General features: G+C 47.4%; 2 protein-coding genes across 2 annotated transcripts in view; both read right to left on the minus strand.

Annotated features, from left to right (window-relative positions):
• LOC124020687 (protein FAM135A-like) overlaps positions 1 to 12,755 on the minus strand; it is a 58,644-nt gene that overhangs the window by 12,280 nt on the left and 33,609 nt on the right. The window contains 6 exon segments of the mRNA XM_046335934.1: positions 1,081 to 1,272; positions 1,778 to 1,932; positions 2,202 to 2,275; positions 4,028 to 4,186; positions 4,498 to 4,547; positions 9,381 to 9,534. Coding sequence (XP_046191890.1) covers positions 1,081 to 1,272; positions 1,778 to 1,932; positions 2,202 to 2,275; positions 4,028 to 4,186; positions 4,498 to 4,547; positions 9,381 to 9,534 — 784 coding nt within the window.
• On the minus strand, positions 6,399 to 9,524 carry LOC124020686. The gene is made up of 2 exons (XM_046335933.1): positions 8,421 to 9,524; positions 6,399 to 8,338 (listed from the first exon to the last, which is right to left on the minus strand). Exon 2 carries the CDS (start codon positions 7,835 to 7,837, stop codon positions 6,464 to 6,466), a length of 1,374 nt encoding a protein of 457 aa, XP_046191889.1. The 5' UTR covers positions 7,838 to 8,338; positions 8,421 to 9,524; the 3' UTR covers positions 6,399 to 6,463.

The following is a 12,755-nucleotide window of genomic DNA, read 5'->3' on the forward strand; positions in this document are numbered from 1 at the left end:
AACTATCACCTGAACGTCTAGCGTAGTAACTATCACCTGAACGTCTAGCGTAGTAACTATCACCTGAACGTCTAGCGTAGTAACTATCACCTGAACGTCTAGCGTAGTAACTATCATCTGAACGTCTAGCGTACTGTAGTAACTATCACCTGAACGTCTAGCGTAGTAACTATCACCTGAACATCTAGCGTAGTAACTATCACCTGAACGTCTAGCGTAGTAACTGTCACCTGAACGTCTAGCGTAGTAACTATCACCTGAACATCTAGCGTACTGTAGTAACTATCACCTGAACATCTAGCGTACTGTAGTAACTATCACCTGAACGTCTAGCGTAGTAACTATCACCTGAACGTCTAGCGTAGTAACTATCACCTGAACGTCTAGCGTACTGTAGTAACTATCACCTGAACGTCTAGCGTAGTAACTATCACCTGAACGTCTAGCGTAGTAACTATCATCGGAACGTCTAGCGTACTGTAGTAACTATCACCGGAACGTCTAGCGTACTGTAGTAACTATCACCTGAACGTCTAGCGTAGTAACTATCACCGGAACGTCTAGCGTAGTAACTATCACCTGAACGTCTAGCGTACTGTAGTAACTATCATCTGAACGTCTAGCGTAGTAACTATCACCTGAACGTCAAGCGTAGTAACTATCACCTGAACGTCTAGCGTAGTAACTATCACCTGAACGTCTAGCGTAGTAACTATCACCTGAACGTCTAGCGTAGTAACTATCACCTGAACGTCTAGCGTAGTAACTATCACCGGAACGTCTAGCGTAGTAACTATCACCTGAATGTCTAGCGTAGTAACTAACATCTGAACGTCTAGCGTAGTAACTATCACCTGAACGTCTAGCGTAGTAACTATCACCGGAACGTCTAGCGTAGTAACTATCACCGGAACGTCTAGCGTAGTAACTATCATCTGAACGTCTAGCGTACTGTAGTAACTATCACCTGAATGTCTAGCGTAGTAACTATCACCTGAACGTCTAGCGTAGTAACTATCACCTGAACGTCTAGCGTAGTAATCATGATAGTAACTATTCCTATGAATAACAACAACACACCTTTGGACTTGGGCAGGTCTGGGCAGTCATCGGGCCAGGTTGTGTCCATCATGGTTGGGGGCCGAGGCTCCAGGATGGGGCTGGGGAAGGATGCTGCGGCAGCTGCAGTGGAAGAGGATGAGGCCTTAGAGTTACCGGAGGACGTGGAGCCACTCCGGGGGTTATGTATGCCCAGCCACGGCCCGTCCCGATCTGAAGCAGGGAAACCAGAGTACGGAGAAAATATCAATGACCTTTATCCACCAAGTAGATTTACATATACCCAGAATTACATTAGGTGAAATGGGGTTGCCATAGGAAACAATCAACAGACAGAAAAAATAGAGACGATACACAACAGACCAAATATATTCATAGAGAAAGACAAAGAAACACTTCCATGTTGCCACTTTCCAGTCTCACTTCAAATGTTCAAGGCACTTAAATGAACAAGTTACTGTGATTGTAGGAATGATATTTTAAAGTGCAAGCGTGAATGTGATTTTCCCTGATTAATCACAAATTCTTGCTTTTATGACATAACCCTCTATACATATATCATAACATAGCCCGAAAACAATATTTACTTTGCTGACTTTTCTAAATTGAAGTGATCACATCCCTGCTTTAAATAGCTGTCTCTCTAACGGTCTGCCATGTTACTCAAAGAAATATAGAAACAGAATCTATTTCATTCTATTTCTATTGCGTCGCTGACCTTCCGTGATAGAGTCCAGGTATCTGTCCTCGAAGATGATTGGCAGGGAGCTGACGTCCCCGTCCAGGTCGGCACATGCAACAGGAAGTGGTGGTAGAGACAGGAAGTAGGAGGAACTCTTGATGGCTGTGGTCATCTGCTGGTGGCTGTGAGCACTGACGTGAGGAGGGGAGAGAGAGCGGAAGAAGACGTGAGGAGGGGAGAGAAGACGCGAGGACGGGAGAGAAGACGCGAGGAGGGGAGAGAAGACGCGAGGAGGGGAGAGAAGACGCGAGGAGGGGAGAGAAGACGCGAGGAGGGGAGAGAAGACGTGAGGAGGGAAAAATAAAACCGTACAAATCTTCATTTTCTGTTATTGTGAATTGGTGGTTAATTAATCATAAAAACAGACAGGACACACACACACGTTAGTAATTTGTCTTACTGTAGTTCCTGATAGGCCAGTGCCGTTTGTCTCGGGTGTTCCAGACAAAAGAAGGCCTCTGCAAATCTCCGCACCTGAAATAAGGAGAGCAAGAGACCAGAATGAGAACACATGAACAGAGTGAGGGGCTCCATGGTCAGCAGGGTTAGTGAGGGGCTCCATGGTCAGCAGGGTTAGTGAGGGGCTCCATGGTCAGCAGGGTTAGGTGCTCCATGGTCAGCAGGGTTAGTCCATGGTCAGCAGGGTTAGTGAGGTGCTCCATGGTCAGCAGGGTTAGTGAGGGTCCACGGTCAGCAGGGTTAGTGAGGTGTACCATGGTCAGCAGGGTTACGGTCAGCAGGGTTAGTGAGTGAGGGTGAGGTCCACGGTCAGCAGGGTTAGTGAGGGGTACCATGGTCAGCAGGGTTAGTGAGGGGCTCCATGGTCAGCAGGGTTAGTGAGGTGCTCCATGGTCAGCAGGGTTAGTGAGGTGTACCACGGTCAGCAGGGTTAGTGAGGGGTCCACGGTCAGCAGGGTTAGTGAGGTGTCCATGGTCAGCAGGGTTAGTGGTCAGCAGGGTTAGTGAGGTGTACCATGGTCAGCAGGGTTAGTGAGGTGCTCCATGGTCAGCAGGGTTAGTGAGGTGAGGTCAGCAGTGTTAGTGAGGGTACCATGGTCAGCAGGGTTAGTGAGGGGCTCCATGGTCAGCAGGGTTAGTGAGGGGCTCCATGGTCAGCAGGGTTAGTGAGGGGCTCCACGGTCAGCAGGGTTAGTGAGGGGCTCCACGGTCAGCAGGGTTAGTGAGGGGCTCCACGGTCAGCAGGGTTAGTGAGGTGCTCCACGGTCAGCAGGGTTAGTGAGGTGCTCCACGGTCAGCAGGGTTAGTGAGGGTTAGTGAGGTACTCCACGGTCAGCAGGGTTAGTGAGGGGCTCCACGGTCAGGGTTAGGGTGCTCCAGGTGAGGTGCTCCATGGTCAGCAGGGTTAGTGAGGTGTACCATGGTCAGCAGGGTTAGTGAGGTGCTCCACGGTCAGCAGGGTTAGTGAGGTGCTCCATGGTCAGCAGGGTTAGTGAGGGGGTCTCCATGGTCAGCAGGTCAGGTCAGGGGTTAGTGAGGGCTCCACGGTCAGCAGGGTTAGTGAGGTGCTCCATGGTCAGCAGGGTTAGTGAGGGTACCATGGTCAGCAGGGTTAGTGGGGTGCTCCACGGTCAGCAGGGTTAGTGGGGTGCTCCACGGTCAGCAGGGTTAGTGAGGTGCTCCATGGTCAGCAGGGTTAGTGAGGTACTCCACGGTCAGCAGGGTTAGTGAGGTGCTCCACGGTCAGCAGGGTCAGTGAGGTGCTCCACGGTCAGCAGGGTCAGTGAGGTGCTCCACGGTCAGCAGGGTTAGTGAGGTGTACCATGGTCAGCAGGGTTAGTGAGGTGCTCCACGGTCAGCAGGGTTAGTGAGGTGCTCCATGGTCAGCAGGGTTAGTGAGGTACTCCACGGTCAGTGAGGTGTACCATGGTCAGCAGGGTTAGTGAGGTGCACCATGGTCAGCAGGGTTAGTGAGGTGCTCCATGGTCAGCAGGGTTAGTGAGGTGCTCCATGGTCAGCAGGGTTAGTGAGGGTACCATGGTCAGCAGGGTTAGTGGGGTGCTCCACGGTCAGCAGGGTTAGTGAGGTGCTCCACGGTCAGCAGGGTTAGTGAGGTGTACCATGGTCAGCAGGGTTAGTGAGGTGTATTCCGGTCAGCAGGGTTAGTGAGGTGCACCATGGTCAGCAGGGTTAGTGAGGTGCACCATGGTCAGCAGGGTTAGTGAGGTGCTGGTCAGGTGCTGCGAATCTGGTCACTCACTCTGGTGCTGCGAGTGTGTGATGCTCCACAGCCAGCAGGGCAGCAACATTCTCCTGCAGTGAGACCACCTCCAGGAACTGACCCCACAGGGCCATGAGGAGGGAACACAGCTGGGCCAGGTTCATATTGACCAGCTCTGCCAGCTCGTCCGGGCTCTCCGCTCTCTGCTGTTGGAGAGAGGGGGACATGGATTAGCTCAGTATAGACACCAGGGGGCGCCACAAAGACAAGCTAAAACACAAACACAGGCCCTGTTCCAATTCCTCCATGTTTCCTTGAGGTCAGCACATCTCTATTTGATTTCAAATCCAATCATACTCAATGAAGAACTTTGTCCAGGAGTTTAAGTCCAGGACTTTAATCTGGGTCAGGGAGACCTGCCATAGTGCTGGAAGTGATTAGTCCACTAAGTAGACCTATCGACTTGACTATGAAAAGGGCTCAGACTGTGAGCTGATGGCAGAAACTAATATCGTACCTTGACTTGTTCACAGAGCTCAGTGAGACGGTTCTCAACGTCTAGTTCCTCTGGAGAACAAAACAAAGAGCATTAAAAAGAGGTCCTTTTTTGTTGTCAATTCCACAATCATATACAGATCTGTCAAGTCTGACAGACAGGCTGGAAAATCAACGGTATCATTAGACATAAGAGCCAATCAGATCGATGAAGAGAAGACAAGAGAGCCAGAGAGAGAGAGAGAGAGAGAGAGAGAGAGAGAGAGAGAGAGAGAGAGAGAGAGACCTGGCCCCCCAAGATATGACTGTGACAGAAAATGACTAGAAGAAGAAGAGAGCCAGAGAGAGAGAGACCTGGCCCCCAGAGATATGACTGTGGCAGAAAAGGACAAGAAGAAGAAGAGAGCCAGAGAGAGAGAGAGAGACCTGGCCCCCAGAGATATGACTGTGACAGAAAAGGATTAGAAGAAGAAGAGAGCCAGAGAGAGAGACCTGGCCCCCAGAGATATGACTGTGACAGAAAAGGATTAGAAGAAGAAGAGAGCCAGAGAGAGAGACCTGGCCCCCAGAGATATGACTGTGGCAGAAAAGGATTAGAAGAAGAAGAGAGCCAGAGAGAGAGAGAGAGAGACCTGGCCCCCAGAGATATGACTGTGACAGAAAAGGATTAGAAGAAGAAGAGAGCCAGAGAGAGAGAGAGAGGCCTGGCCCCCAGAGATATGACTGTGGCAGAAAAGGATTAGAAGAAGAAGAGAGCCAGAGAGAGAGAGACCTGGCCCCCAGAGATATGACTGAAAATGACAGAAAAGGACCAAGATGACTGTGAGAAGAAGAAGAGAATAAATGACAGACAGAGGACTGGACCCCCAGAGATATGACTGTGACAGAAAAGGACTATAGTGAAGAAAGAGCCAGAAGAGAAGACACAGAAAGACCTGGCCCCCAGAGATATGACTGTGGGAAAAAAGGAAGAAGGAAGCCAGAGAGAGAGAAGAAACCAAAGGCCCCCAGAAATGACTGTGAAGAAAAGGTTAACTGAAGAAGAGAGCCAGAAGGGAGGAGACCTGGCCCCCAGAGATATGACTGGGGAAAACCTATAAAGAAGAAGCCTTTGGTCAGGAGAGAGAGACTTGGCCCCCAGAGATATGACTGTGACAGAAAAGGACTTGCATGCTGGGCTTGGCTAGTAGGAGTGATTGGACATATATGAAGACATGTTTAACCTATGACTGTTGTTGTTACTATGACCTCTAAGGTTAGAGTGGATTAATAAGACTGATCATGTTCAGGATGAAAGATTTTTTTGTGGTGTAACAGTGGGAAGAAAGCTAGTTGTAGGGAGGAGAGTTGATGTTGTGACTGTGACAACAGTCTGTAGAAGGACCAAGAAAGTTGTAGGGAGGAGAGATGATGTTGTGACAGGTTGAAACAGTCTGTAGAAGCAAGACCACAGCTAGTTGTAGGGTTCAGGTAGGACTAACAGAAAAGGACATACCTGTATAAAGATGTGACTAACAGTCTGGAAGGACCAGACCACTGCTACTTGTAGGGAGGAGAGTTGATGTTGTGACTGTGACTAAGGAGTCTTGAAGCACAGACCACAGCAGTTGTAACCTTGCTGTTGATTTGTTACTATGCCCTCTAAGGTTAGAATGGATTAATAAGCTAGTTGATAGGGAGGAGAGTTGATGTTGTGACTGTGACTAACAGTCTGTGAAGCACCAGACCACAGCTAGTTGTAGGGAGGAGAGTTGATGTTGTGACTGTGACTAACAGTCTGTGAAGCACCAGACCACAGCTAGTTGTAGGGAGGAGAGTTGATGTTGTGACTAACAGTCTGTGAAGCACCAGACCACAGCTAGTTGTAGGGAGGAGAGTTGATGTTGTGACTGTGAAACAGTCTGTGAAGCACCAGACCACAGCTAGTTGTAGGGAGGAGAGTTGATGTTGTGACTGTGACTAACAGTCTGTGAAGCACCAGACCACAGCTAGTTGTAGGGAGGAGAGTTGATGTTGTGACTAACAGTCTGAAGCACCAGACCACAGCTAGTTGTAGGGAGGAGAGTTGATGTTGTGACTAACAGTCTGTGAAGCACCAGACCACAGCTAGTTGTAGGGAGGAGAGTTGATGTTGTGACTGTGACTAACAGTCTGTGAAGCACCAGACCACAGCTAGTTGTAGGGAGGAGAGTTGATGTTGTGACTGTGACTAACAGTCTGTGAAGCACCAGACCACAGCTAGTTGTAGGGAGGAGAGTTGATGTTGTGACTAACAGTCTGTGAAGCACCAGACCACAGCTAGTTGTAGGGAGGAGAGTTGATGTTGTGACTGTGACTAATAGTCTGTGAAGCACCAGACCACAGCTAGTTGTAGGGAGGAGAGTTGATGTTGTGACTAATAGTCTGTGAAGCACCAGACCACAGCTAGTTGTAGGGAGGAGAGTTGATGTTGTGACTGTGACTAACAGTCTGTGAAGCACCAGACCACAGCTAGTTGTAGGGAGGAGAGTTGATGTTGTGACTAACAGTCTGTGAAGCACCAGACCACAGCTAGTTGTAGGGAGGAGAGTTGATGTTGTGACTGTGACTAACAGTCTGTGAAGCACCAGACCACAGCTAGTTGTAGGGAGGAGAGTTGATGTTGTGACTAACAGTCTGTGAAGCACCAGACCACAGCTAGTTGTAGGGAGGAGAGTTGATGTTGTGACTAACAGTCTGTGAAGCACCAGACCACAGCTAGTTGTAGGGAGGAGAGTTGATGTTGTGACTAACAGTCTGTGAAGCACCAGACCACAGCTAGTTGTAGGGAGGAGAGTTGATGTTGTGACTAACAGTCTGTGAAGCACCAGACCACAGCTAGTTGTAGGGAGGAGAGTTGATGTTGTGACTGTGACTAACAGTCTGTGAAGCACCAGACCACAGCTAGTTGTAGGGAGGAGAGTTGATGTTGTGACTGTGACTAACAGTCTGTGAAGCACCAGACCACAGCTAGTTGTAGGGAGGAGAGTTGATGTTGTGACTAACAGTCTGTGAAGCACCAGACCACAGCTAGTTGTAGGGAGGAGAGTTGATGTTGTGACTGTGACTAACAGTCTGTGAAGCACCAGACCACAGCTAGTTGTAGGGAGGAGAGTTGATGTTGTGACTAACAGTCTGTGAAGCACCAGACCACAGCTAGTTGTAGGGAGGAGAGTTGATGTTGTGACTGTGACTAACAGTCTGTGAAGCACCAGACCACAGCTAGTTGTAGGGAGGAGAGTTGATGTTGTGACTAACAGTCTGTGAAGCACCAGACCACAGCTAGTTGTAGGGAGGAGAGTTGATGTTGTGACTCCAAGGGTGAGCAAGTCAACTACTACCATCAACTTCCTTCTAGAACGGCTGACAGGAATTATTTTTGTAGGAGGCAGGGAGCAAATGATGACATGCAAATACTATGATAAACAACACAGCCAGTTGATGAAGACAAAGGTACAATATATCACTCATTCTAGATACAGACATTGGAAAAAGCAAGAGAGAAGAGCACAAAATTAAACAAGAGCGTTCTAACAGTAAAGTCTGGCAGCAGGCTAGAGGTGTGTGTCTCTGGATCATGTTGGGGTGTAATACACAGCTGAATGTCCTGTAATTCTCTCACTGGGTATCAGGGCTCTCTAAATCTAATTCTTCAACTCAAACCCTGCAGTCAAATCAAGCTGCAGGTCCAGTGTTGTAATGTCAACGCCATAACTGAGGTAATAAATGGACTATGGGGGAATGACCCAGTCTGTCAGCGCCACAGATCCATTACATCTGTGGAGCATCAACATCCTGGAGATTCTTTCCATTTCAGTTGACACGGTTTTTCTCCATGCAGCCACCTGGCAACGTGATGGGTGTGTGACTGACTGTTTCTAGTGTTACCATGGTGTAGTGTAGGTCTACCTAGCTCCATGCAGTCACCTGGCAACGTGATGGGTGTGTGACTGACTGTTTCTAGTGTTACCATGGTGTAGTGTAGGTCTACCTAGCTCCATGCAGCCACCTGGCAACGTGATGGGTGTGTGACACTGTTTCTAGTGTTACCATGGTGTAGTGTAGGTCTACCTAGCTCCATGCAGCCACCTGGCAACGTGATGGGTGTGTGACTGACTGTTTCTAGTGTTACCATGGTGTAGTGTAGGTCTACCTAGCTCCATGCAGCCACCTGGCAACGTGATGGGTGTGTGACTGACTGTTTCTAGTGTTACCATGGTGTAGTGTAGGTCTACCTAGCTCCATGCAGCCACCTGGCAACGTGATGGGTGTGTGACTGACTGTTTCTAGTGTTACCATGGTGTAGTGTAGGTCTACCTAGCTCCATGCAGCCACCTGGCAACGTGATGGGTGTGTGACTGACTGTTTCTAGTGTTACCATGGTGTAGTGTAGGTCTACCTAGCTCCATGCAGCCACCTGGCAACGTGATGGGTGTGTGACTGACTGTTTCTAGTGTTACCATGGTGTAGTGTAGGTCTACCTAGCTCCATGCAGTCACCTGGCAACGTGATGGGTGTGTGACACTGTTTCTAGTGTTACCATGGTGTAGTGTAGGTCTACCTAGCTCCATGCAGTCACCTGGCAATGTGATGGGTGTGTGACTGACTGTTTCTAGTGTTACCATGGTGTAGTGTAGGTCTACCTAGCTCCATGCAGCCACCTGGCAACGTGATGGGTGTGTGACTGACTGTTTCTAGTGTTACCATGGTGTAGTGTAGGTCTACCTAGCTCCATGCAGTCACCTGGCAACGTGATGGGTGTGTGACTGACTGTTTCTAGTGTTACCATGGTGTAGTGTAGGTCTACCTAGCTCCATGCAGCCACCTGGCAACGTGATGGGTGTGTGACACTGTTTCTAGTGTTACCATGGTGTAGTGTAGGTCTACCTAGCTCCATGCGGTGTGAGGAGGGCAGGTCCTTGCTGACGGAGGTGAAGTAACCAAACAGGCCCTGGTAGGCCAGCAGTAGGCTGGCACAGAGACTGTGGTGAAGACTAAATGCATGCTGCAGACATTGGTCTGACACCAGGAATGTTCTGCCCTGAAGGGAGGGAGACACACAGGGTGTTAATAACAGGTCATAAATAACAGGTCATAACAGGCTATAACAAGTCACAGATGCTGTGACACACACAGAGTCAGGACAAGGTCACAGTGAAGAGAATGGATTCCTCATTGCACTCCTTTATGGTTTACTAAGTAATGGCTGCTTCCTTAACTTCAAATCGATTGTTTACCTTTTATTCTATTGATACTATTATGCTGCTTTGCCTATGCCAAGATCTTTCTAACGGACCAAGATCTTTCTAACGGGCCAAGATCTTTCTAACGGGCCAAGATCGGTCTAATGGGCCAAGATCTTTCTCATGGGCCAAGATCTTTCTTACGGGCCAATATATTTCTAATGGGCCAAGATCTTTCTAATGGCCCTTATCCCTTCCATTCACTGCCTGTAATTAATATGATGTGAAATAACCTGTATGGTACCACTGACTGGATAGCCATTACTAAGGAGGATGGCTGTTATGAAACTAGGAGAAGAGGTCGATGGATTTCACTGCTTTCTGAGCTGTGGTTGGTTTTTGTGTGTGTGAGTTCTGAGCTGTGTGTGTGTTCTGAGCTGTGTGTGTGTGTGTGTGTTCTGAGCTGTGTGTGTGTGTGTGTGTGTGTGTGTGTGTGTGTGTGTGTGTGTGTGTGTGTGTGTGTGTGTGTGTGTGTGTGTGTGTGTGTGTGTGTGTGTGTGTGTGTGTGTGTGTGTGTGTGTGTGTGTGTGTGTGTGTGTGTGTGTGTGTGTGTGTGTGTGTGTGTGTGTGTTCTGAGCTGCCCCATTAGGTCTGGCTGCATGTATCTTAGAGTGACAAGGGGACTGAGCTTTGTTTCTAGCATTCCACTTCAGTGAGCATGTTGCATTCAGGCATCAACCCAATCTGTGTGTGTGTGTGTGGGGGGGGGGGGCTAGCTATTAGCTCCCCTTCTCCATGTCAGTGTTAGTGTCAGTGTTAATCCAACATCTCTCCCTAATGGCTTCTAGTAGAGCTTCTTCTTCCCCATCTCATCGGTCAATAACCTCTCCTACCACAACTTGTTTTCCTTCTGCCCTGTACCTTACAGTCTTTATGAAGTACAGCTTGTCCCTTTCAGCAGAACACTCATTCTTATAGAAGTCATTACTAGCAGCAGAACTCTCATTCTTATAGAAGTCATTACTAGCAGCAGAACTCTCATTCTTATAGAAGTCATTACTAGCAGCAGAACACTCATTCTTATAGAAGTCATTACTAGCAGGTTGTCCCTGTCAACAGAACACTCATTCTTATATAAGTCATTACTAGCAGGTTGTCCCTGTCAACAGAACACTCATTCTTATAGAAGTCATTACTAGCAGGTTGTCCCTGTCAACAGAACACTCATTCTTATAGAAGTCATTACTAGCAGCTTGTCCCTGTCAGCAGAACACTCATTCTTATAGAAGTCATTACTAGCAGCAGAACACTCATTCTTATAGAAGTCATTACTAGCAGCTTGTCCCTGTCAGCAGAACACTCATTCTTATAGAAGACATTACTCGCAGCTTGTCCCTGTCAGCAGAACACTCATTCTTATAGAAGACATTACTCGCAGCTTGTCCCTGTCAGCAGAACACTCATTCTTATAGAAGACATTACTAGCAGCTTGTCCCTGTCAGCAGAACACTCATTCTTATAGAAGACATTACTCGCAGCTTGTCCCTGTCAGCAGAACACTCATTCTTATAGAAGACATTACTCGCAGCTTGTCCCTGTCAGCAGAACACTCATTCTTATAGAAGTCATTACTAGCAGCAGAACACTCATTCTTATAGAAGTCATTACTAGCAGCAGAACACTCATTCTTATAGAAGTCATTACTCGCAGCTTGTCCCTGTCAGCGGAACACTCATTCTTATAGAAGTCATTACTAGCAGCAGAACACTCATTCTTATAGAAGTCATTACTAGCAGCAGAACACTCATTCTTATAGAAGTCATTACTAGCAGCAGAACACTCATTCTTATAGAAGTCATTACTCGCAGCTTGTCCCTGTCAGCGGAACACTCATTCTTATAGAAGTCATTACTCGCAGCTTGTCCCTGTCAGCGGAACACTCATTCTTATAGAAGTCATTACTCGCAGCTTGTCCCTGTCAGCAGAACACTCATTCTTATAGAAGTCATTACTCATTGTCCCTGTCACTCGAACAGCTTTCTTATCCCTGTCAGTCCCTGTCAGAACACTCATTCTTATAGAAGTCATTACTCAGCTTGTCCCTGTCAGCAGAACACTCATTCTTATAGAAGTCATTACTCGCAGCTTGTCCCTGTCAGCAGAACACTCATTCTTATAGAAGTCATTACTCGCAGCTTGTCCCTGTCAGCAGAACACTCATTCTTATAGAAGTCATTACTCGCAGCTTGTCCCTGTCAGCAGAACACTCATTCTTATAGAAGTCATTACTCGCAGCTTGTCCCTGTCAGCGGAACACTCATTCTTCAGAATGCATCTTCTCTCCGGCCAATTCATTGTTTCATATTAACTGTGTGAATGGTTTGCCCTTCCATTGTTAAATTCTATCAATTCACCATGACACATAACACCAGTAGTACCTTTCATTCTCATCTATCTATGTTTGTTTTGTTCCAGTCATTTCTGTTAATGGATTCAACATATTATTATTTGGCCTACAGTCAGAGAAGAGGAGCTACTAGAAGCCATTAGTGAGAGATGACTGATTAATCTGGAGGTTGAGGACTAGTTGGTTTGTAATTACCATTCTCCATGTCAGAGTGAACACGTTGTTTGCAGAGCTCACAACCTATGCTACACTCGTGAGACACGTTTTGGTGTATTTCATTCCATTTAATAGTTTGGTCCATTTATTCATTGTATTATGTTTGGAGCGCTCCTGTTAATATTGTTTAAGGACGTGCACCTGTTTATCCATAGATGTAGACCTAGGCTACCTGGCCTGTGTGCAAATGTAGAAATGTGCCTATTTGGGGAAGTCTGATAGTATCTGTGATTGTCTTAACTCATCACCACTAATGAGCTGTGGAGCTTCTCAAAGTGTTTATTTCTTTACCTCAAACAGCAGGTGAACAAAGTATATTTTTACATCCATTGAGAATGACAATAGTTCCTCAATGTATTTGAAAAATGTTTCCATCTTTCTCCCATCGGTAAAAGGGAAACATGTCATGATCTGATCCAGTGGAAACGTCATAGCAGGAGGAGGAGGGTCGGGAAA

The sequence above is a fragment of the Oncorhynchus gorbuscha genome, unplaced genomic scaffold (assembly GCF_021184085.1).
Source record: "Oncorhynchus gorbuscha isolate QuinsamMale2020 ecotype Even-year unplaced genomic scaffold, OgorEven_v1.0 Un_scaffold_877, whole genome shotgun sequence".
NCBI lineage: Eukaryota > Metazoa > Chordata > Actinopteri > Salmoniformes > Salmonidae > Oncorhynchus > Oncorhynchus gorbuscha.